At 39.9% G+C, this 25,454-nt stretch overlaps 1 protein-coding gene across 4 annotated transcripts in view; it reads right to left on the reverse strand.

Moving 5' to 3' along the window:
• tbc1d12b (TBC1 domain family, member 12b) overlaps positions 1 to 25,454 on the reverse strand; it is a 104,267-nt gene that overhangs the window by 24,132 nt on the left and 54,681 nt on the right. For 2 of the 4 annotated variants that reach the window (XM_038822408.1, XM_038822406.1), the window contains exons 3-8: positions 22,132 to 22,188; positions 14,325 to 14,440; positions 4,687 to 4,769; positions 3,279 to 3,396; positions 3,085 to 3,191; positions 1,652 to 1,732 (exon numbers count right to left, since the gene is read on the reverse strand). In XM_038822408.1, coding sequence (XP_038678336.1) covers positions 1,652 to 1,732; positions 3,085 to 3,191; positions 3,279 to 3,396; positions 4,687 to 4,769; positions 14,325 to 14,440; positions 22,132 to 22,188 — 562 coding nt within the window. The remainder of the gene's footprint in view (positions 1 to 1,651; positions 1,733 to 3,084; positions 3,192 to 3,278; positions 3,397 to 4,686; positions 4,770 to 14,324; positions 14,441 to 22,131; positions 22,189 to 25,454) is intronic. The other 2 variants (XM_038822407.1, XM_038822409.1) reach the window with 1 other exon arrangement.

Consider the following 25,454-nt stretch of genomic DNA (forward strand, 5'->3'; position numbering starts at 1 on the left):
CAATAACTCACCTTTATGGATGTTACATATCATTCTCGATCACTACTTAATTATAAAAAAGGGAAAGGGGCAGTACCAATAGTTTGAACAGCTTGGACTACAATGCTTGATGTGATGATCGATCTTTTATCAGATTTAATTTAGTACTTACAATGCACTTCAAATCTATTTAATTTTTAAATATAAAGATCCAATGCAAGTTGACTTGGTATTGCAGACCGAAAGGCAAGATTAAACGTTGACATCAAGTTGATTATCCACTCCATGGCCTCGAGCGCCAAGGAGTGAGTCGAAACTATTCTTACAGGTACCTTAGCAAACAATGGTGCCAAATATGCTCCATGTTTTGGATAACTTTTCCAGTTGCATGTCACTTCATCTTCCTTTTATACAGCACTTGACTGCACCAGCCATATAAAATTCTGATCTGGTTCGGTGACCCCCTATTTTATGATGCATGGTGAAGCCAAGTAGTAATCTGTGGGCTACATGATCAGATTCTTCATTCCACTAGTTTCCCATCTTCTCCGCCACTTGACTTTAGCTGCGAGTTGAGGTTTTGAATGCCTACGCAGCTAATCTGAAGTTCTCAAACTTTAGGGGGCAACTGAGCAGCATCATTAATAATCAGATCAGAGTTGCCAGGGCCTGGTTATGTTCTAACACTGTTTCTCTTCTCATAGGCTATGGCAAGATATATGCAAGGACAAGGCAGTCATTGTTGGCTTCAGCACACTTGGTGAGGATTCCCCACGTGTTCAGTTGCACGTCAGAAATATTTATATATGCACTCCTGCCCATGCTGTATTGAAACATCCGGGTCTATACTTCCTAATGACAGACCACTTGAAGATAAGGTGCATGAATTTCAGTTGTTTTTTAAAAAATAAATTTAGAATACTCAATTCTTTTTCCAATTGGCCAATTCACCTACCCGGCACATCTTTTTGGGTTGTGGGGGTGAGACCGATGCAGACATGGGGAGAATGCAAACTCCATTTGAACAGTGACCCCGGACTGGGATCAAACCCGGATCCCCGGCGCCATGAGGCAGCAATGCTAGCCACTGCGTTGCTCTATAAATTTCAGTTATCATAAGTGCTCACAGTTCGCTTACTTTCCAAATTTTGCAAGTTTTTTACCTTAAGCCTTCATTTTTTTCACTGTATTTTAGAAAATTAAAATATGGACCACGAGTGCATCCATATTTGGAGTTTTAGCTAAATGAAATGTTAATTAAAAACCAAACTACACTTTACACAATTTTAACCATGTTGAAAGCTCATACTTATTCTGTACTGAAGAATTGCATGGTGAAAGCGAATAGCTAGCTGTGGTAGGTTCCAACATCTGTATGCAACCATTTTAAATGTATAACAAGTCACCGAGGTTGGCTTGGTCACTGAAGCTCAAAAAAGGCAATGACAGCTCCAGATTTCAAAGGCCTAGCAAAGCAGGAAAATAAAATGGTGTGCACTCAAAAGAGCAAACCGGGAATGGTAAAGTAGCAGCATCACTGTTTCTCTATGGAGGAATAAAGTCAGAATGACAGATCTGTAATGATGCAAGGAGGCAACGAGGACTGCTTTGCTTTTCTGCTTTGGTAGTTTAATGATTTGCTCCACGAGAGCTGCATCAAAAGTCTGCTTACCTTCTGTTTCATTCTCTGATCCAACCTCACTGAAGTTTTTCCAGCGCTCCTTAGCTCTAGACAGGAAGATTTCATAAAGCTCTATGAAATGGAAAGACACTATAAACAATTACGGTATTTAAAAAAAAAAAAGTTAATTTCTCCCCTTCCGACCGAGTTAACCTGATCCTGGACAACTGACAAAACAATTCTAAAAACACCACATTAGGGCGTGTCTGACTACGACCCAGAAGAATTGCCTTCTGGAAACCATCGCCCTCCATTAACTATCTCCCCAGTAGTATCATTGAAATTAGCAATTAGTCACTTGAAGAAATTAGGGTACAAAACATCAATTTTTTGCTTTTCTGCTTGCCTTTTCAGTTAAAAGGTCTGAATATTGTGAAGGAAGTATTAGATCACTTCTAAATCCACTTTGATTTGAAGGAGCTGCATTTCCTAAACACTTCCCAGTACAATTTATGAAGCTAAAATTAGATCTAGTATATTGCAAAGATTTGTGCACTATATGCAGCACGACTATATCCTGAAAACACCATGATATGATTTAAACTACATTTACTCCCATCTTAATAAATCGTGCACATAGTTATCTGCAGACAGTAAAATACCCAACATTGGCACAAGATAATAATTTACAAAACACTGACACTTCATTCAATGATCACTAATTATAACAAGCACAATTAATAAATAACTTCTCCCCTGGGACCGAGCCAAATAGCAGGTTGCAGATTTAATCTGCGTCATCATAGAGGAACTCTATTGGGGTGGCGGCAGGAACATTACAATCGATTCCAGATCCCTGAAATCATTGGGGAAGACAATCAGCTAAACTTCCTTTTCCTGGTCTAACTTCAGAGAGCCCTGCTGGAATAAAGCAAGGTCAGAGTCAGTTAGACTATTGTTGTCGCTATCAGTCCATTGGCCTGCCAAACTCACAAACTAGGCTCAGAATTCCTACAGTGCAGAAAGAGGCCATTCGTCCCATCAAGTCTGCACCAACCCTTTGAAAAATCACCCTATCTAGGACCACAACCCCTCCCTATCCTCCTAGCCCCATAACCCCACCCAACCTTTGGACACTAAGGGGCAATTTAACAGTCAATCCAATGTAACCTGCACATCTTTGGACCATGAGACGAAACCGGAGCACCCGGAGGAAACCCACGCAGACATTGGAAGAACGTGCAAACTCCACAGTCACCCATGGTTGGAATTGAACCTGGGTCCCTGGCGCTGTGAGGCAGCAGTGCTAACCACTGTGCAACCCAAATAATCATTGCAGTGACTTGGATAACCTCACTCAAGCATAAAGTGGTACTGAAGGGCTGTCAGAACAGTGCATTTGCCATAATGTTTCTCAAGCAGAACATTGTCCTTTCTTTCCCCTAACAAAATAATTCATGCAAAGATTCAGGCAGTGCACATACCATGAGTAATATTCAGTTCATTACCAACAGCCAAGCTCCATACTTTTCCTCGAACACTAGGCGGAATACCTTGCCACCACAATTCGCGCACCTTCCGTGTATTTCGACTAAGTATGAGAAACAAAAATTGTATTATAGACATGCATAATTATCACAATCAAACGGCAGTTGGTTTTCAACAGTGACCTACTTACATAGTCTCCCAGTTAGGAAGAATATCCGTGTTCCAAATTATCATAGCATGAGAGATACTTTCTTCCTGTCTGAATCGTTCCTTCATAATTTTTTTCCTTCGCTGTGCTTCTTTTATTTCTGAATGAAATCAAAATTCCCAACACCTCCCAATTACTGCTGTTCACAAGTGAAATTTATTAAAGTACAAATTTAGATTGATTCAAAACCTTGAGGGATCAAGCAATTTGCTTTCAGAGCTCTGACAATTCCATCTTTGACAATCCAAGAGGAGAAATGAGGCTGCTCCCTGGAAAGACACCACATCCTCTTTCATTCTCCTAACCATGGGGAGACAGTTGTCTCCATCAGGCATAATGCAACTAAAATCAAGAACTGATCTTGATTTTATCCTTCCAAGTTACAGACTATTGGCGTTCCAGTTATTTATTTAAAGTCACAAGATTATTGCACTTTTCTGTTGGTTCTTACACATAATCAATTTTGATCACATTCCGTATCAACCTGTTTAATTAGTCGGTTACCCCCAAAAGAGGAAAACTCCTCTCAGTTTTCATGTCCAAATCCAGGAAAACGGAAACCTGGTACTCTGGATGAGAAACGATGAGCTAATTCACAGGCCAAGGACCAGATCTGGGACTTATTGAGCTTGTGGCTAAGCTTCAGGATATCAGCCTGCGAATTATCCATTGATATAATTTTGTGATAACTCGATGCATTCAGTCACTCTGCTCAACGACAAAATTAACAAGGACCATAATTTTTATTGGATGGAAATATTTGCTGATTAGAATTCTAAGGTGACACAATAATAGTGCAAATAGGCTGATTTCGTAAATGACAATTGAAAGTAGCCATAGCCTCAGAGGACCATATGCTGCTCCATACTTTGGTGTGGGTGGGGGGGGGGGGGGAAAGAGAGAGAGAGAGAGAGAGAGAGAGAGAGAGAGAGAGAGAGAGAGAGAGAGAGGGAGAGAGAGAGAGGGAGAGAGAGAGAGAGGGAGAGAGAGAGAGAGGGAGAGAGAGAGAGAGGGAGAGAGAGAGAGGGAGAGAGAGAGAGAGGGAGAGAGAGAGAGAGGGAGAGAGAGAGAGAGGGAGAGAGAGAGGGGGGGGGGGGGGAAAGAGAGAGAGGGGGAGAGAGAGAGAGAGAGCTGACTGATGGTCACCACACCTCAGGTAAGGAACAAAGTTGAGAAGGCAGGGACTTCATGGTAACTTCAGCCGGTACAGGAATTGAACACGTGCTGTAGGCATCACAAACCAGCCGTCCAACCAACTGAGCTAACCAACCTCCCAAAATTACAACAATACTCTCGCATGGTATTTTGCGTTTAGTCATAGGTAATGAAACTCAGGTTATTTCACATATCTCATTGCTCTGTAAAGTAATCAAGTAATTAACTGGAGCACCTCGTTTCTTTGCTTCTGCCACCATCTCATCATATTCTTGTCGGTGCCGTTGAGCCTCCTCCGCAGACTTTGCAGGTAGGTGGCTGCAAAAAGAGAGTTTCTGATAAACACCAGTGAAAATTTTAATCTGAAAATCTTGGACGAAAAGCGCTCCACATGTAAACACATTAATTTCCTCCATTTACATAAGAGAACAGAAACTCCTTCAATATCACCTTTCATTCGGAGTTTTAATTCTCTGGTATTCAAAACCTACCCGTGACCTAAACAGCTGGCCTCAAGTATGCAAATTTTGCTCCTCTTATGTGCTGTATAAGCTATACAAGCTTTTACTGGGACAATGCTTTCCCCAAATCCATGGAACTTTTTACGGAAGGCAAAATATTTAAGATAATGTTTGCACTTTGCCACAAGCATGTTTTGTTACCATTATGTATGGCAGCTGGGAAAGGGGTGCAAACTGTATTCCAGATAGTCAGTTAAATGCTGCCACAATGTGTTGTGTTCAAACACTATTTTCTCACCTGGGACATGGAGCTGGTTATGGAATTGAGACACGAGTACATTCCCTTGAATTTTCTTTCTAAAATGGAATATTAGTAATTCTGGTAGAATAAATTTGTGAAGTACTTGGAAATACGTGCTTGAATTGGCTTAATAATATGTTTGCTGCTTTTATCACTAATCAGTGAAGAAACAAGATTATCTCCCTAAAATTATTTCTAGATTTTGGTTGTGACCAACATTAAACAATGCCAACTCAGGTGGCACGGTAGCACAGTGGTTAGCACTGTTGCTTCACAGCACCAGGGACCCGGGTTCGATTCCTGGCTTGGGTCACTATCTGTGCAAAGTCTTCACATTCTCCCAGTGTCTGCGTGGGTTTCCTCCCACAAAGTCTCAAAAGACGTGCTTGTTAGGTGAATTGGACATTCTAAATTCTCTGTGCACCTGAACAGGCGCCGGATGTGGCGACTAGGAGATTTTCACAGTAACTTCATTGCTTAAGTGTTAACGTAAGCCTACTTGTGACACTAATAAAAGATTAAATAAAATTAGATTAACTAGAAAATCTAGGCTAGAATCAAAATATGCAGCAGAAAAATGTTTTTTCTGAACATTAAAAAAAAACATAGGATTTAAATGGTAAGAACTTAGCTTAATAAGTTACAAAACAAAATTGTTATTTTCCAACAGCACAATCTGTATCGCTCATACACTCACCAAAACGGACTTCTGAAAATAGTACAAGTCTCTTTTACCCAACTATTTTGCCCAAACATTAACCCAGAAAAATAGTTAAACACTGATGTAATGAGATGTGATTAGGTAAGAATTAATTTAATTGTCAGACCGATCAGCATCCAATTTTCAACCTTCAGATTAAAGTGCATTCCTTTGTCAGGTTGTGCATACAATTGGGAAGTGTATTTATTTAGATTTAATATCTCAGTCTTTCAGATGTGAATGAAATTACCAGATTCCATGAAACAGTCTCACACATTCATAAAGATGTATTGTGGAGACATCCGGTGGCGGTCATGGTATGAGTGATCGTATTTTTGGTAGTTCCCGCTTGTGGCGGTGCATTTGGGGCTTTTCCCCCGATTCATGGACGGATGTTTTAATGGGGAAAAAGTGCAGGAGTGGTGGTGTAAGAATTTGTTCCACTGGTGGTGGATGGGTTCGTGGACCAGAAGTGGTTTTAGGCCAAAGGAGCTGTCGGAGTAAAAAAAAGTTGCCTGCGACAGAGGAAGATGGCGGAGGTAAGGGATCAGCCCCATCATCTCAGTCGTCAATGGAGCTGCTGGTGAATTCTTGAAGGAGAAGTTCACCCAGCAGAGAAAGGAGTCTCTGGAGGACCTGGCGGAGACTGTGGATCTGCTCAAGGTGGGGATCCACCATGTGGAGCTAAGGCTGGAGTCTCAAAGCCAGGCGATCCAAAGGGTGGAGGAGCAGCTTATTTTGTTGGCAGCCGAGATGGGGGTGATGCGTAATATGCAGAAGCGGCTTCAGGAGAAGGTGGAAGATCTGGAGAACCGCTCCCTGAGACAGAATCTGAGGATTATGGTGTTGCCAGAGGGCATTGAGGGAGCAGACACTGGCTTGTTTATGGCCAAGATGTTGGAGAAGTTGCTGGGAGAGGGGGTCTTCGAACAGACCCTGAAAGTGGACCGGGCGCACAGGGCGCTGATGAGGAAGCCGCAGAGCAACCACCCGCCGAGGGCGATGGTGGTGCGGTTGCAGCAGTTTCTGGATAAGGAAAGGATCCTGAGGCGGGCCAGGCAGACAGACGGTGTACCTGGGAGGGCAGCAACTTAAGAGTATACCAGGAGCGCTGGGTGCGGAGCTCGCCAAGAGGAGAGCGGGCATTAACAGAGTGAAGGCTGCCCTCTTTAAGAAGGAGGTGAAGTTCGGGATGCTGTACCCGGTTTGCCTCTGGGTGACCTACAATGGTCGGGAATACTATTTTGGGACAGAGCCCATAATGGAGGTTGGATGTGGGGCTATTAGCAGAGGAGGAGGTTTGTGAGCAGTTGAGAACTGCTATTCGGGGATATGTGGAGTTGAATGACACGGGTGAGATCTCGGCCGCTGCGCTGTGGGAGGCACTGAAGGCAGTGGTAAGGGGAGAGTTTATTTCAATACCGGCGCACAGAGACAAGACAGAGCAGACAGAAATGGTGAGGTTAGTGGATGAGATTCTGCACGGGGATTGGAGGTATTCGGAGGCGGGGTTGTTTAGGGAGCCACAGAAACTTCAGATGGAGTTTGGACTGGTATCCATGGGTAAGGCGGTAGCGACACCCACGTCCCGTAAATAAATTTTAAAAGTAAGTACATGGAGATTGTTCCCCACCCTGGCACTGTTACACACAGCATATCACATATGAGAGGTGAAAATAAACAGCAATTTATTGAGTTGGATTTTAAATTACTGCCTCAAACTCGAGCACTTTTGGAATAGGACTCATTTCCACATTTCAAGGTGGTATGTTTAAAAATGTATCATATACTTATCAGGTTCATTCCCTACCTTGCATATCTCATCAGTTAGGCTGCACATGCTCTACAGATAAGCACATCAATGTTTGGTTGATGATTTTAATATTTTAACTGCATCAGTTCCATCACTTTCACAAACTTCTTCAACTTTTTGGTAACCGTTTAACCGGTTTTGCTGCTCCTCTGAGATAAGCTCAATTTCATTTGCAGAAGATACTGTTGGGATACACCTAGATAACAAGGCTGGGTTAGGTTTGATAGTGATATTTTTCAGCTTCTTGGTTATTTGAAAAAATGCATTGTTGTTGTTTGGGCACCCCTGATAAGACCAGCATCTATTGCACATTCCAAATGGTGGGCCTTCTTCAACTGCTCAGTCTATTAGTATATATGGTCCCACATTGCTCTTAGGTGGAGTTTCAGGATTTTGAGCCAACAACCGTGAGGGAATGACAATGTATGTCCAAGTCAGGATGGTGCCCGGCATTGGAGGCGAATTTGGAGGTAATGGTGGACCAATATACATGTGGCCTTTGTTCTTCTAGGTGGTAGGGTCATAGGGTTCAGAAGGACGCTTTTGACCTCAAATTAATTCATGAACTGTTCAATTGATCACTATTTCGCACTATACCCGTCATATCAGGCAGCAACCGGTGGTGGACTATGAACTACTTGGCTCAGATTCTTCCTGGCAGTGTTTAGAATTATGTTTCTCCCTGTTAACAACTCTGACCATCAGTTTAGCATTAGAAGATTAGGTTACATAGTTAGAACATACAGTGCAGGAAGAGGCCATTTGGCCCATCAAGTCTGCACCAACCCACTTAAGCCCTCACTTCCACCCTATCCCCATAATCCAATAACACCTCCAAACCTTTTTGTACACCAAGGGCAATTTAGCATCGCCAATCCACCTAACCGGCACATCTTTGGACTGTGGGAGGAAACCGGAGCACCCAGAGGAAACCTACGCAGACACGGGGAGAACGTGCAGACTCCACACAGACAGAAAGCCAGAGGTGTAATGGTAAGGGCTTATGAACTAAAGACATAGTTTTTTTTAAATTAAATTTCCATTAAGGGGCAATTTAGCATAACCAGTCCACCTATCCTCCTACACAGACACGGGGAGAATCTGCATTGCTCACAAAGACAGTGACCCGGGGGTGGGATCGAACCCGGGTCCATGGACGGACGGACAGACACAAACACCTTTGTCCAGCACAAATCTAACAATAGGTTTTACCCTTCTAATCATGGAAACATTAAATTAAACCCACAATACTGTACCTCATTTCTAAAGCTTACCAATACAATATAAATACTTTAAAGTGCCAGGAGGAGCTGGACACAGGAGAGAGAACGACAGAAAGCAAATTTCCCAAAAGGACATAAGAAAATCCCAGAAACCAGGAGAAGGACAAAAGAAAAAGCCTAGGAAGACAATTAAGTTAAGGAACAAGAATCTGAACAGGATCCTGTTCAGTGAAGTTAAAGCAAGCAGAAGAGGAAAAGGCTTAGAATAAGAGAGAAATCTGCGGGGAACAGAATCCAAGACAAAGTGGACTGAGCAGACAGCCAAAGGTTGGTGACTCCTTACTACGGACTGGTGAAGCATTAGTGTTCTGTTAGTATAGCTGAATATCTGAATGCAGTTCATGGAAGGCAACGCTTGAATGCGTGTGGTGATCCAAGGGAGAGAAACATCAGGAGAGGTTGAAACTATGGAGGTGGATCCTTGTCGAACGTGTCCAAGTGAAAGTGGAGTTTGGGAGAAAACCCTACAGTGAATTCTTTTGAGTGGAAAATCTCATGTGAAGGATGAAGGCCAATGAGACCCGTTGGCTCAGTGTGACAAGCATCCTGGGGAGTTGAGAGATCCATAGCACCTGCTTTGGATAACATCTATTACCTGGTGTGTAGGGGGTTTTGATCACAGATCGCCTACTAGTTTACATGGACAATGTACTGACTGTGAACATTAGTATACAAGATAGGCTTTGTACTTGTGCTATTCTTATGTTTGTAAAGATATAATTGTGGTGGAATGGTGCAATAGTGTTCTTTTTTCTTGTTTAATAAATGTTTTTTTTTGAAGTTCATAAACAGTCTCCTTGACTCAGCTCTGTAGCCACCCTCCACATTTCAAAACATAAATAAAAAATTAGATCTATCAAGCCAGTGTTTCATCCTGGATTCAGGCTTGCCCAGTAGCATCAGCTGGGATCATAAGGGTAAATCTATGATGATCGATTCCAAATTTTCTGTGAATTTTCCTTCCATTACATAGAGATAGGTTTTTTGACCTAGATAATCTGTGCCAGTGCCTGGTACTCCAGGAGCTCCTCTGACCCTACTTCACCTCATTGCATCGACATAACTTTCAATTCCCTCTCCCACATGTACTTATTGCCCTCTTGAATACATCAGTACGATGCACTGCTACTACATTTAGTAGTTTTGATGAAAGTTCCAAATTCTTACCACTTGAGTAAAGCAATTACCACTGAAGTTCTTATTGGATTTATTGGTGACAATCATACATTTATGGCACTAAATTTGGACTCATCAAAAGTGGAAACGTTTTGAGAAATATCTTCTAGAATGTCACAACAGTTAATTTTACATTATTTTTTATATAACTAAGCTAGGAAAGTTTGAAGAGTCAAATCTGCATTCTGAGCTTTATGCTAATTCTCCTAAAACTAGATGTCTCACAAGAGCCTGAGGGGTTGCACTTTCAGGTGAACAAGCAGAGCCATTTCCCGGTCATTTATGGCACAAAATGCAAAAGAAGTTGAAAACCTAAGGCTCCGATACTGTGCCAGAAGGCTATCATTACATACAACAGGGGTTACTATGGGAAACCTTGTTGCACAGGTGTAGTCAGAACTAATTTTCAACCAGTTTAGGGTTTGCATACAACAAGACAACTAAATTAGGATATATTTTGTAATGGAAGCAGATCTTGATTTTGTAAATTTCAAAATGAAATTAGAAGGTTGAAGCAACAAAATCAATGGATACTTTTCACGGTGGTAATGACGGCAAAACTGTCAGCATCGTCATTTTTCCCACTGAAACTGACAGCAATTTCTGCTGCTCACATTTTTGCTGAATAACACAGAAACCCAGGAGTTGCAGCCAACGATCCTATACTTCTTTGGAAGGTCCAAAGGCATTCCCAAAATATATTCAATGTAAGTTAATTGATTTAATAAGAACTTCCACTCTTGTGCTGTTAGTCTCACTATAAAAAGCCCTTGAAAAAGTTACATCTTTTGGAATGAAATGTAACCGAATTTTTAATAGCATACCAACTTCATAATTACTGCTAAACATCCTCACTGGTTTTGAAAATCTAATTTTATCTTTGTGGAATGTCAAATTTCTCCAAAATGGGGCAATAAATTTGATTAAAATTTAATTTTTCAAAATGTTATTGTAGCATTCGTCTTAATTTAATGAATAGTTTATTCACCAGCTGAAAATATAAATTAAAAATAAGAGAAATTTTAACTTTGTAATTTGTTGTGAGAATATGAAATGTGATCATCACTGCTGTTGCTCACCAAGATACCTCTTGAATTGGTGTCAAACATAAAATGGCATTGGGAATGGGGAAAACTATACAATAGAAACCGCAAATCTTTGTCGACAGCTCCCAAAGTCAGTGGTGAGCACCCTTGGTTCAACAATGACAGCAAAGTTCAGGTCGCTAAACGAATAGTGATTAAAAAAAAACTGAAAAACATACATCCCCATCTCCTACATTTTTGAAAGCTTCACAACATGGCCAAACAACAATACACTTTTTCTCTATCTAGCCAATGTTGATGAAAATCTCCAGATCAATTCAACAAACGGGCATTTTCTTCTTTGGGCCAAAAAAATCATGGTAGTCAAAACGCACAAGACAAGTCTTACTGGTTGACGGCATTGTTCATTAAGCGCTCAAGACTGAATTATTAGTAAAACATGCCAAATTATTATTGTTCCCACAAAGTGAATGCATATGTTATGTTGTGGGAAAAATTCCACTCAGTCTAGAGATGATTAAAGTCAGAAATGTTATTACAAGTATGCAGGGGAAAGATTCAAGTTGGAGAATCTCTCAAAGAGAAGTTACAATAACATACATTTGTACATAGTAGAGCTTCAGCTGGCCACATGCACAAGTGTTTTGTTTGCTCATGGCCTTCACGATCCCTAGCAAAAGCATATAATCATATATTCTCAGACAAGTGGGACAGTACAAACTGTAGAAAACAGCTTGGGCTTATTGGATACAGTAGCCATCGCTAGCAAAACCCATCTAGAGAAATAGGCCAGGTGTTTAAGCCAAGGGTTATGGAAAAATGCAGTGAAACTGCTTCATAGCTATAAATCAGTAATCACATTAGCCCTTCATTTTCGACATCAGATTGACACACTTTTTCCATGTACAAGTTAAACTTGTCTATACGGTTTGGGGTTTTTATAAAGTATTCCACTTTCAATAGTAATAAACCAACCCACCCTTTGTGGTCTAATGGTCTGCACCTTACGTTACATAACTCTGGGTTAGCAGCAACCCTATTTAACTGCAACGGTTTAAATATGAAGACTAGACCCACTGTGTGGAGTAAAATAATCAAATTTATAATACCCTTGCTTATACATTGTTGAACCTTTATACAGCACAATATAGAAACAGTCCATAAAGGATAATTTACCCCAAGTTTTAAACTTTCATTCAATGTCTGCAGTTTTGTCAAGTCTTATTCTATGGAAATAATGCAAGACTATTTTTATTTATTTATTTTTTTTTAAATGCAGCTTCTTCGTTCGGCCTTGAAAAGCAATACTGACAAAATGAGGCCATGGAGCTCAAAACACTAATTTCTCTGAAGGTATCAAGTTTGCTTAAACAGATAAAGTATCAAAGCTGTATTGTCTTGTTGCATTATTCATCACATTTCTAAGATGAGTTTAGTACTTTAGGAGCTGATCACTAGCAATAATTAAATAATTTAAGGGTTCAACTTATAATAGAGTTAAAGTACTGGTAGGCTATTGAAATGAAAAAAATGAAATGAAAATTGCTTATTGTCACAAGTAGGCTTCAAACGAAGTTACTGCGAGAAGCCCCTAGTCGCCACATTCTGGCGTTTGTTCGGGGAGGCTGGTACGGGAATTGAACCCCCGCTGCTGGCCTTGGTCTGCTTTACAAGCCAGTTATTTAGCCTAATGTGCTAAACCAGCCCCAATGGGACTTTGCAACTCTAGTATTTTGAACAAGCTGCTATAAAAAGCCCTCATTTTAAATTAATTTGATCAAAAAGTACAGAAATTAAAGCAAACTGCTTCCATTCTGCACTTCTAAAATCCAGTACAGCTTGCATTGAGGGAGTCCTTTAAAATAAATGCAGACAGAAGACTAAATTTCCATATTAATTGGGACATTACCAAGGCATGTTTGTACAGTAGAATTACAGAACAAATCTGTTATAATTATTCAGACCATTTGGCATTATATTGCTGCAAATATCTAATTTATGGTTCATGCGTCTTAGAATACACCTTTTTGTTTGAGAATATAATTTGTAGTTTTATGAATTGACATTTAACTGTAGAAAATGGGGTCAATGCAACATAAACAGGCTGGCAGGTTATCACACTTAAAAAGGTCAGAATAAAAGAGATAGAATTATAAAATAGGAGAAGCTTAAACAATGCATGACCTAACTGAAAAAACACATGGAAAAGGGAACAGAAAAGTGAAACAGAAAGGAAAGTAACCTTCCCAGTTACTTAGGAAACAAAAACTGAACCTGAGCTTTGGAAACCTAAATTCTGGGCAGACACAGATGAGGCCATATAAAAGAGTGCAGAGTAGTAGTTGCAGCTTGAAATTGGTGTTCAGTTTACAGTGTACCGAGAGAAGATTGCCAAAGTAAGTGACAGTTGGACAGACCAGTACTTAAAGCAGAACAAAAAAAAATCTAAAATTCACTGTGCATAATGTTGTTTCAATTTTGCAAGAGAACTGGAGGTGGCAGATTGTCTAGTTTGAGATTAGTGGAAAAATCTACTGTAGTCCCCACAGGATCTTGTGGTATTGAAAACAATTAGCAGACTAGCTTGGAAAAGCAATCTGAACAAGGAACTGAGGGATCCACAGTCAAAAGATAGCAAATGTTAGGTTTACCACTGAGTAGCTGGAGCTGAGGAAGATGGAAAGTCTTCAAAGTTTTAAGATTATGCAGATTTGCAACGAGGTTCCTAGCTAAAGCAAAGCAAAGCTGCTAGGAATGTTGTACAAGATAAACACATTGTGCCAAAAAAACAAAACGGATCGATATTAAAATGATGCGTGTTCCATGAACCAAATAGTAAATGAAATCTGCTCTTTATATATAGCTTAAATGCTAAAACATAGCCAAATTTTTAGTGATGTTAAGTTTGAGATTTTCAAGAATTGATATCCTCTCAGAAAAATAGTCTTGTAAAAGTACATGCAATAGTAACAGAATTAGATACCAAAATGCATAGCCTTCGCACAATACGTGGCAACATTTGAGGAATATTTGCCTAACAGTGAATTAATTGTACCAATCATTTTTGTAGATTACATAACAATCTTTACTTACGCAGGCCGATCCTCTAAGATCAATGCTGTAGTAGACAGTGGCTCAAATTCAAGATTTCGTCGCCGTGCAGACTGGAGTGGGGTTTTGGTCATTCGGCCAGTTCGGGCTTCATATTCCTATTTCAGCAGAAAGAAGAAATCAACAATTTGCAGACATACCTTTAACAATTCAAAGTATTTACTGCCCCCTCTAAACCAAAGAACCAAAAACAATCACAGGCTTGGGAAAATTGGCCCAAAGTTTCAATCAGTAATTTCTGACATTCACAGTCAAAGGATATAATCATTTCTGTAGTGTTGTCTCAAGATACCATTCCTTCAACAACAGGATATATTGTTACTATTTCTTAAGAAAAACGGGTCCCTCAAATAAATAGTCAAGATGCATTCGTTAAAGCATATTCATTTGAAAATGCAGAACATCTAATTCAAGAAGCAACCCCCAACTGAACATTTTCTGCAGTAATTATAGCACATATGTTCTTTGTTCAGCAGCACAACCCTAAGTCAAGTTTAATTCCCATGATTATAGAACAATTGTGTTTTGGACCGTCACAAGAGCATGCTAAGTTTAATGATGCTAAATAACTGTCTTTTAAGGCAATAATTCAAAAACAGAAAATATGATCCATTCAACATGTTTCATAAAATATTTTGCTCTTCTTCAATTTTTATATTGCAAATATACACCTGTTAATTTAAGGTTTCTTAATTCTTATTCAAGTGCTTTTTTTAAGCACTTCCATTATGTTGTGTTATTTATGTTGGATAAATTAGATAATTTGAATTAAGTACAAATGTTCCAATCCAGAGTAGATTATAATTGGATATTCATAAGAATGAGGCAGTTTTTTGCAGATTGGCAATTTATTTTTCAACCCATCAACTTGAAGTTATACTCATAAGAAAACTGCTCACAGAACTCGGAATATGTAGGAAATAACTTGGATTTTGTTTTGTTTTGGGGCATTCCTTCAACAGGTTATTTCATTACGAATATTCGTTTGCATAACATAAAGTTTAGGAAAATAAATCAATAGGAAAAATGGAAAAGTGGAAACATACATATGCAGACTCAATGGGGAAAAACATGCAATCAAAAACTTAATGACAAAGCACAAGCATTTTCCTGGGTAAGAGAGAACAGAGTGCTGGAGATTAGTAGAAAACTACATTGGATAGACATTTTTTAGAGTCGTAGCAGATTTACTTTTTTTTGATGAGAGAATACTAAAGGAAAAGCTTACAAAAGATGTTTTTAAAAAGTGGAAATTACAATCCTGCATTTGTTCGAAGAAGTAATCAAATTCTATGCCACATCAAAACAGCTATAACCATGATCCCATTCCAATGACCCTAATAGACTTGTGGGCTTTATTCTCGGCCTTTTGGCCAAGATCAAGCATCAGATCAAGCCCAAGATGAGGTGCAATGTCTTTTGTTGTCAGCTTGGATCCTTTATGTCTCTATTGTGGAAACCATGAATTGGATTCAATTTGGATTGATTTTTGGAGCAAGCAATGGGATGGGTTAAAGGCTTGCCCTGTCCAATCTGGGCACTTGCCTTCTAATTTTAATAAGGGATAAAATTGTTTGATTGCATATCTATCAGCTGAGAAGTTAGAGACTATTGGTTGCCTGCAGACTTCTCTCACAGCAAGAAGATGGCAGTGCAAGTCATGGCCAGATTTATTACTAAAGTAGGAGAAACAACCACTCTGTATTCAGTAATTCCTCATAATTAGTGCAGGAAAAAGATAATCAATGCAAAAATACCTGTTTTTTGACACATTTTGAACAATGAAAAATAACTTTGGATTACTATGCATTTATAATGAAGATCTGGACAGTCAGTTTGGAAATTTCTGCCATCAGGTTGCATATATAATGCTTTGAGGTTCTTTTTGATCGTGGCTGGGGCTCTCTTCCCTGGCATTCAGGCTGTCTCTTCCCTTTGGAGCACAACTTTAAAAGTTTTTTTTAAAAATGTATTACTTTGGGGTTAGTGTTTCTTTTAGACAACATGGATGAGCTAGCCTCCACAGTTGGAATCTAGCTCAGTGCGTCTTTTAAGTATACTTGGGATTGTCAGAATTAGTTGACTCGTCTACATCAAATGAGTCTGTGGAAATCTCTTTGCACCATGTTAATTGGTAGTGACTTTTGCACTAATTATACCAGTCATGTTTTGTAATATCACTGACATCCTATTACATGCTTCCTCCTAATTATTGCTGATGTGACGCACTGCTTTGTTATACTGTTTAGATGGTCATTTTCATCTTGCCTAAAGAAGTAGCTGCAAACCTCAGATTGAAGAAATAGAAAGGCACTTAAGTGGAAATTATGTTCAGACCTCCTGGTAGTTGCTGTGAAATGGTAGACTGTATAAATAGAGATTAAACAAGTATGGCAAAATGGCATAATGGATTTAAAGGATGGCTTTAGCTTTCTATAGAGACTGGGTAAAGCAGACTAGTACATGTCAGAAAGGTAATGAATTTCTTGTGTATTCTGGTTAGTTTTTTTTCAACCGTACATACTAGAATGAACAAAGGGACAGGCCATACTTAATTTAACAAACCAGATTTATTTAACAACCTACCATTACATGAAAATTTATCAATAGTGATCATAAGATGCTCAAGTTCAATGTATTGTTTGAAAGGAAGAAATGCAAAATGAAGATTTTAGATTTAGATAAAGCTGACTTCAATGTGTTTGTGTTGAGACAGAAGATCAAGGCGCATGGCGTTCAAAAAAGAATATAAGGTGATACAGAACCAGTTTAGACCCTTAAGGGGAAAAGAGAACTACTTCCCACAAAGAACAGCCGTAGATGACTAAAAAAGGATTAACATTTAAGATATTTGTTCTGACGGTAGTCAATCAAGGACATTATGTTTGCTTCAGGACAGTTGCAATTATAAGCTATTTTATCTCGGTCAGCAGCGACATTAGTTTGTGCAGATTCCAATATAATTTGTCTAGTTGAGATACAGTAGTGGCTGCAGCAATTGGAACTGTTTTTGTTTCATTTGAATCAGAGTAAATCTGCAGATTCTTCCACTCTCCCCAATAATGCTTTTCATTTGGAAGCGCAAAGGAACTATTAAGGTGTTGACAATCACTAAATATTAAACTTAATTAATGACACTATCAAACCATTTCCACGTAATAATAATAAATTAATAAAAAATATAAATATAATAATAAAAATAAAAGGGGCTGGTTTAGCACGGTGGGCTAAATAGCAGGCTTGCAATGCAGAACAATGCCAGCAGTGTGGGTTCAATTCCCATACCGGTCTCCCCGAACAGGCACCGGAATGTGGCAACTCGGAGCTTTTCACAGTAACTTCATTGAAGCCTACTTGTGACAATAAGCAATTATTATTATTAGTAGTAATGCTGCACTGTAGTAAGTTACACAAGAACATAAGAAATAGGAGGGATGGGACATTCAGACCCTTGAGCCTGCTTCGCTATTCAGTACAATAATAACTGATCTACCTCAACTCTACCTTTCTGCACTTTTTCCATATCCCTCAACATCCAAGCTCGGTCAGGAATATATTAAATGCCTGAGCATCCACAGCCTTATAGGGCAGAAAATTCTACAGATCCACAACTCCTTGAGTCAAGAAATTTCTCATCTCAGCCCTAACAAAATAGACCTCCCCTTATTCTGAAACTGTAACCACCAGTAACCTGAGGTCTCAACTCTACCATTTACCTGGTTAGATTGTGACTTTTATATTGAAGGCCACAAAAGTCCATAAAGAACTTTTTTGAATAGAAATCGTACTTCAACAATTGTTGGTGTTATTAAAAGGTTAAATATTCAAGATTTTTCAATAGAACCTTCCCTCTGAGCACAAATTATAATAAAGCACTTCCCAGAACTTGCCGCTCTTAATGTGCATCTACAGTTTTCCTGACCACTTTGGAAATCTGAAAAAAAGCTGAAGAAATGCAGCTGATGCAATGATTTAGAATACATGACAAAAGGCTCACGAGCATCAGTTGGTTTGGTTTTACATAATTTAGAAGTCTGATCAGAGAAAGTTTAAAATTAACAGCTTGAATCATCCAATGTAGCATCTGGGAGCAATGCCTTTTGCATTTGTTTTACAGGACATACAAAAACTAAGTCTACACAGATTATAAATATTAATTAATATTAAACAGTTAAATATTATAAACATGTAAACTCAAACAAAAAGTCAAGCTGACTGAAAGAAAAATGAAGTAGCATTGTCTCTGTATTCAGGCATACCTCAAAAAAAGCTAGTTATTGTAGATAAATAGTAAAAATAATGCATTTAGAAACTAATCGAAAACAGAAAAACACCCTCATGATTTTGATGTGATTTTAACAGCATTCTGGACAAAAGCACAATAACCAAGTCACATCCTTGTGCATAGTGCTAGTTAGTTCATCCAACAGCTGGTGGTTATTATTCATTTCTATTCAAAACACCACAGCTTTTATAATTACACTTCTTTTTACTGTTCACTGATCTGAAGCCTATTAAAGATAGGTCAAAAGACCATTCAGGGGAGAGAAACAACTTGGATGTGACAATTGGACAGCTGGTACTGCAGTATTTCAATGAACATCTGTGGTCTATTATCCATTTGAATCATTTTACTTGGTACAAAAAACATCTCTCAAGGAACGACTGCACAGTAACGGAAATTAAGATCATGTTTTTACATACTGGCACGATTTCAGGAGCAGTGAGATGGCATGTCTGAAAAAAGTTTAATTGTTTAGACCAATGCTGAGCAACTATTTTGGAATTTACTTCGTAACAGAATCCTCCTGAACATCAAGGAAATTAGCAATACCATCCAGCACAGCATAATCTGAAATCTAAGAACATTTGTGACTAGACTTTAGTTGTCTAAGTTTAGAAACAATACATGGCAAAATGGTGAAGATTCTAAAATCAGTCTGCGGATGTGACACAAAGCTCCATGGCACATCACCGAAGAGTAACCAGTCAAAACCAAGCCAAAGGAGGAGATATTAGAGGGATGACTAAAACCTTGGTCAAATAGACAGAACTAAAGATAGAGCCTTAGTTCCAGAGAAAACAATCAAGGATGACAAGAAAAGCCATTGCAGGAGATGATCTTCTACAACTGGACAGTTAAGGTTGGAACCAAGGGAAGGCAATCCCACAGAGCTGGCCAGAGGAAAGGGGTTACAAGAGGACAGAGTGACTGAACCTGACAACGGCTACAGAAAGTGTAGTGTACCATTGTCAACATCAGAGGCTGTCCTTTGTGGCTGCTTCAATCATGAGGTATAGATAAACACCTCATGGAAAATACTCAAACATGGAATTAGCACAAAAGATGGAAGGGGAGAAAACATTTAAAGGTTTGGGAGGAAGTGGAGGTTTTAGATGGTGGCAGTGGTTTGCAAAGAGCGAGAAATAGACGGTTTTGAAGAGAACGTGATTGTGCTATTTTTGAAAGGGAAGGGAACAGTACCCAAAAAGAGATGCATTTATAACATCTGCTAGGATGGAAAGTCCAATGTCAAAAAATTAATGGTTGCGGAGCCTGGACAAGACGCAGGCATGCACGGAGATGGGAGATAAGTGAGCAACCTACAATTCCAAGACTAGGATTAGAGGTATCTTAGTTTAGCTCTGGTCCACTGGGCAGGGAAGAGGAAAAGTCTCAGAGGAAAATTCATCGGTGATGAGTAAGTCCTGGAGCACCTTATATTCAAAGGGAGGGTGAAGTAGTGAGAAGAGGTTTAAAAGACAAATGTGGTTGTGGGGTGAAGCAGCTAGGGGTGTGGTTGAGGCCGGGGGGGGGGGGGGGGGGGGGGATCTGCATATCTCATGTGGGAGGATTTTGAGGCAGCACGGTGGCACAGTGGTTATCACTGCTACCTGACACCTCCACCCACACACACAAGATGTTAGGTGGATTGGCCATGATAAATTGCCCCTTAGTGTCCAAAAGGTTAGGTGGGGTTACTGGGATAGGGTGGAGTAGTGAGCTTAAGTTGGGTGCTCTTTCCAAGGGCTGGTGCAGACTCGATGGGCCAAATAGCTTCCTTCTGCATTAAATTCTATGATTCTATGAAAAGGGGAATCGGTCTAGCGGATTCTGGTAATGGATGGTTAAACCAATTCAATGCCAGAAATCGTTCCAACAGAATTTCAATGAAAGAGTTGCACAGTATTGTGCTTTCCTAAAACCTTAACGGAGAAATTCCAGCAATATAGCCTGAACAATAATGTTTATACAATAATCACGGCAGGAAAGATACACACCGATGTTTCTGAAACCTTTTGTGCTTGGTGTATTCTATTTTAAGTATGGATATAAAAATTTAAATACCGTAATAATACATTTATAATATTCTTCATCATTTTGAATCTGCAACAAGCAAGACAAAATAACATTGATGACCTCTAATTAAAATATGTTATATGTATTAATACACCATAGAGATTGGTAGACCAATGGTCATTAATCCCTAGCTAATAAGATTTGTTGTAAACACCAAGAACTCATTTCAAATTTCTTTTCAACAAAAAAAATCATCTGCTTGCCTTAAAAAATGTCAAAATGGCACATCCTGAACCATTGTGCACTGTTAACCGCTCTGTTGAATGGTCTGCCATAAAATTATAGAGGGATAAGGAATTTAACTTGTATTAATTTGCACTTTTGGAGATTATTGTTTGAGAATTAAGTTTCATTTGGAAGTTAAATTTTGGATGTAGTATAACTTTACAGAATAAGAAAACACATAAGCTTATAGATTTTACTTCGGAATAAGCTGCATCATCCAAGATCATACAATAGCTTTCGATAAATTAAATTGTGATTTCAAGCTGAAGTAGTAAGTGGAGTAAGTGGGATCGAAGGGCTACAATTGACAGCAGTTTATGGGGCCAATTTACCTCAGTTGGCTGGACAGTTGATTCGTGATGCAGAGCGAGGCCAACAGTGCGGGTTCAATTCCTTCAAGGCCTTCTCAACCTTGCCCCGCCCAACTCAAAGGGGGAAAGCAGCCTATGGTCATTTGAGACTATGGTGATGTTACTTTTATGGTTACTGAGCAACACGGTAGGTTAGACAGTGGGTTTTCGTTTCTGGAAACTGAGTTTATATTCAGCACAAACTCAAGGGATGAAAGTCTCCTTACTCAGTTTATTGGCAGAGAGGTTCCTACACTGTATTGCCATTAGAATATTAGTAAATCCTAATGGTACATGGAGATATTTTCATGTTAAACTGAAGGGGAAAAACTAGAGTACTCCAATTACTTTATAGGTTCACCCTTCCAAACTGGAGTAAGTTTCTAATCAAAAGTATTGGAACATCTAAGTGCAGAGATTTAAATGTAACATTTCCTGTACCAACGCATCAAATAAGCCCAGTGAATGAAACTGAGTTTAGGCTATCTCAATTTGCTTTGCAAGTCACAGATCACAGTAAAAATCTAACTCCTTTCACAACATTGATTAACTGAGGTCAATTACAAACGTTTTTATAAAAAAATAGTCTCATTGGAATATTTTTTGTAGTAATCGGCTACAAATGCAAAGTGCTTAAATGAATGGGCTTTAGAGATTAAAGATGAGTGAGTTCAAATGCATTCTCTTTTTGCATTCAAATGGGTGATTTAATGTTCTAATGTCAGTACAGTAATATGAATTGTGCTCAGCATGCTCAAATAAAGATATGTACAGGTGAAAGACAAACACAGATCGACAGTAGTGTCATGCATGGTTTGAAAATTGACTGGAAGGAAATGTAGTAATTTCATACCCCTGTACTGAACAGGTTAGGTGCAGACACTGACGTAAGACTGCAACCATAGCTGTCCTGATGAAAGAAACAGAGTCCAACTTTAGTCATCAACACCAAAAATACAAATAGACAATCAAACAAACTTTTATTAAAATGTAGCTTTAAAAATGCGCAACTGTTTTTAAAGTCCTGCAAAAATTAAAAAACATTTTTTACAACAGGATAACTCATTATAAATCAATCTAAAATGACCTACTGTCCAGAAAATAATTGAAAAAGCCATAAATGTGTAAATTAGAATAGTTTTACTCACATTTTTGTTTTTATTCTACCTTTAACCACTCGAGTGGTGCCCAAGCCAGCCCAAATAAAATGACAATTCTGAAGCACACAGCCAAGCAGCCGTCCTTGAAAGGCTTCAGCAACTAGTTTATTTCATCACGCACACAACGATTCTATTATAGAATGGCAACACCAAACTAAATATTTCTACTTTCTGCATAAGTTATAATTCTTGAAATATAATAATCAACCCTTTTTCATTAAAGCACATAAGCAAAATATAAACACTAACTAATCGGAAACAGATTTTCAAGCTGGACTAAGGTAGTCTCAGATGACTCGATGTTAACGGTGGGAAAAATTTGCGAGACTGCCATTCAGTAAGTTGGGACAAATGACACCCTTGTTTGGCCAAGCGACACAACGTCCTGACTTGGAATTTTACCATCGCTCCCTCACTGTTGTTGGGTCAAAAATCTTGGAATTCCCTTCTTAATGGCACTGTGGATGTACCTGCACCACATGGACTGTAAGGTTTCAAGTAGGTGGCCCACCACCATCTTCTCAAGGGCATTGGGGACAGGCAATAAATGCTGGTCTTGCCAGCAATGCTCACACCCCATGAACAAATAAACTATAGCCTCACGTTTTGCTTCTTGCATTCTGGCTAATAAACTATGACTTGCCATTTCCTAACCTTTCTTCCTGGTTTAGCTAGTCATCTTTTACTTTTGTCAAATCTGTTTTGGCTCAGCAGCATGCACCTTGGTTCCCAAGTTACCAGAACAGATTGCACAAGGAAAGTAAAATGTAATTAGAGCCGTCACAGCGACAAAGACAGTTACAGACCCAAGGGGGGGGGGGGGGGGGGGGGGGGGGGGGGGGGGGGGGGAGAGAGGGCATGTCATGATTAGTGGTGTCCTGGAAGGGTCACCAGTGGTCCTTGTAAACGTGTACACTCCCAACTGGGACGACGCAGAATTCATGAAAAAAAAGAGTGGCACAAATCCCCACAAAAACACACCAACTCATCATGGGGGGGGCACTTTAACTGCATACAGGACCACAGACGGACAGATCGACCCCCAAATCAGTGGAACTAACAAACATGGTGAGAGCCTAATGTCTTCATGGAGTAGAGGGGGACAGCCAAGGAAGGAGGACTCCTTCTCCCAGGTCCACAGAGTCTACTCTAGGATCAACTTATTTGTAGTGGGGAAATTGGTGCTTCCAGGGTAGGAGAAGCAGAAGAGTCTACAATCGTAATTTCCAACCGCACTGCACACTACATGGATGTGAGGTTGGAGACGGGCCAGGCTCAACGCTCCCCCATGGAGGCTGGATGTGGTCCTTCTTGCCGAGAAGGCTTTTCAATCAGATATCACAGGACAGAGACATAGAATTACTAACAACCAGAATTGGGAGACGTTGAAGGCAGTGATCAAGGGGGAAATTATTGCATTCAAGGTGCGCAAAGACAGGAAAGGAGGGGGCAGCCAGGCAACAGCTGCTCGACTCCATACTGGAGGTGGACTGGCAGTACTCCACGGCTTCAATCGTGGAATGACTGGTAGGGAGGAAAAAAATTACAAATGGACTTTGGCCTGCTCTCTACTGGGAAAGAGGTGCACCAGCTCCGCCAGAAATGAAGAACCTTTTATGAGCATGAAGACAAAGCCACCTGCCTGCTGGCTCACCAGCTGAGGATGTCCTTTGACAGAGGCTAATGGAAGTACCTCCTAGAGGTACTAGAACTTTGAATTCTGGTCAGGGTTCACAAACTGGGTGAATTTACTGTACAACAAATTCAGGTTCCTCTTCTTGTTCAGATCTACACCCCCAAGATCTTTATCAACACAGTTCCTAAATCAATCATGGCGTTTGTCTGGGTGGAGAAGAACCAGAGGATTCAAAAGAAAATCCTACAAAGGAGGCCTGACCCTCCCAAACCTACAGTTTTGCCATTGAGGGGCTTGGGCAGAACAGGTACGGGGAGTGGGTGAGGTTGGAGGAGAGTTCCTGTGCAGGGGGGGCACTATGTGGATATGTATGGAGACTGTTGGAGGTAATACCCTGGCCCCTGGATGAGAGGGGGAGGACTCTGGATTGAAGCAATGGTCAGATATTTCAGGGAGAAAGGATTTTTGAAACGTTTTGTACACAATAAAATGATGATCAATCTACTGGTAAGTCAAATAAGTTGGAAGGAACACAAATGTATATTTCAGAGCATTGCAGGAAAGTCAGATCAAAAAAAGTTTGATTTATGTTTATTCATTGGTCAGTGGAGATAATTTACTCCAAGCGGATAGTGCTAGACAATGGGAATTTACTTTGAGACAGACAAGACAGAGGTGTACAGAGTACATAGGAAGCAAGAGATGTAGGTACAGTCAGCACAGAAGATAGACATTTGGCCCTTTGCGTCCAAGCTGGCCCTTTGCGTCCAAGCTGGCCCTCTGAAAAAACAACTCCGCTATTCCCCTCCTGAGTTCTACTGTAGCCTGCAAACTTCCCTTCAGGTAATTATCTGATTCTCTTTTGAAAATTATAGATGAATCTGTCTCCACCACATTCACAATGACCTTGAGGGGCTGTTTAGCACACTGGGCTAAATTGCTGGCTTTGAAAGCAGACCAAGGCAGGCCAGCAGCACGGTTCGATTCCCGTAACAGCCTCCCCGGACAGGCGCCGGAATGTGGCGACTAGGGGCTTTTCACAGTAACTTCATTGAAGCCTACTCGTGACAATAAGCGATTTTCATTTTTTTCATTTTCAAATTACAAGATTGTTGTTAAAAAAAACCTGGCTTTTAGGGAACGAAATCTGGTGACCTTGGATGGTCTGGCTTATATGAGACTTGAGACACATGGAAATGTGGGCAACTCTCAACTGCCTTCTGAAATAGCCTCGCAAGTCACTCAGTTGTATCACAGTCCTTGTGGAGATAAAGTCCTGCCTTCACGCCGAATATGCCCTCCATGAGTGGCATGATCTTCATGCTAAATGGAATAGATTCAGAACATATTGAATAGCTCAACCTGGGCATCTGAGAGACA

Source organism: Scyliorhinus canicula, chromosome 16 (assembly GCF_902713615.1).
Source record: "Scyliorhinus canicula chromosome 16, sScyCan1.1, whole genome shotgun sequence".
In the NCBI taxonomy this organism is placed as follows: Eukaryota; Metazoa; Chordata; class Chondrichthyes; order Carcharhiniformes; family Scyliorhinidae; genus Scyliorhinus; species Scyliorhinus canicula.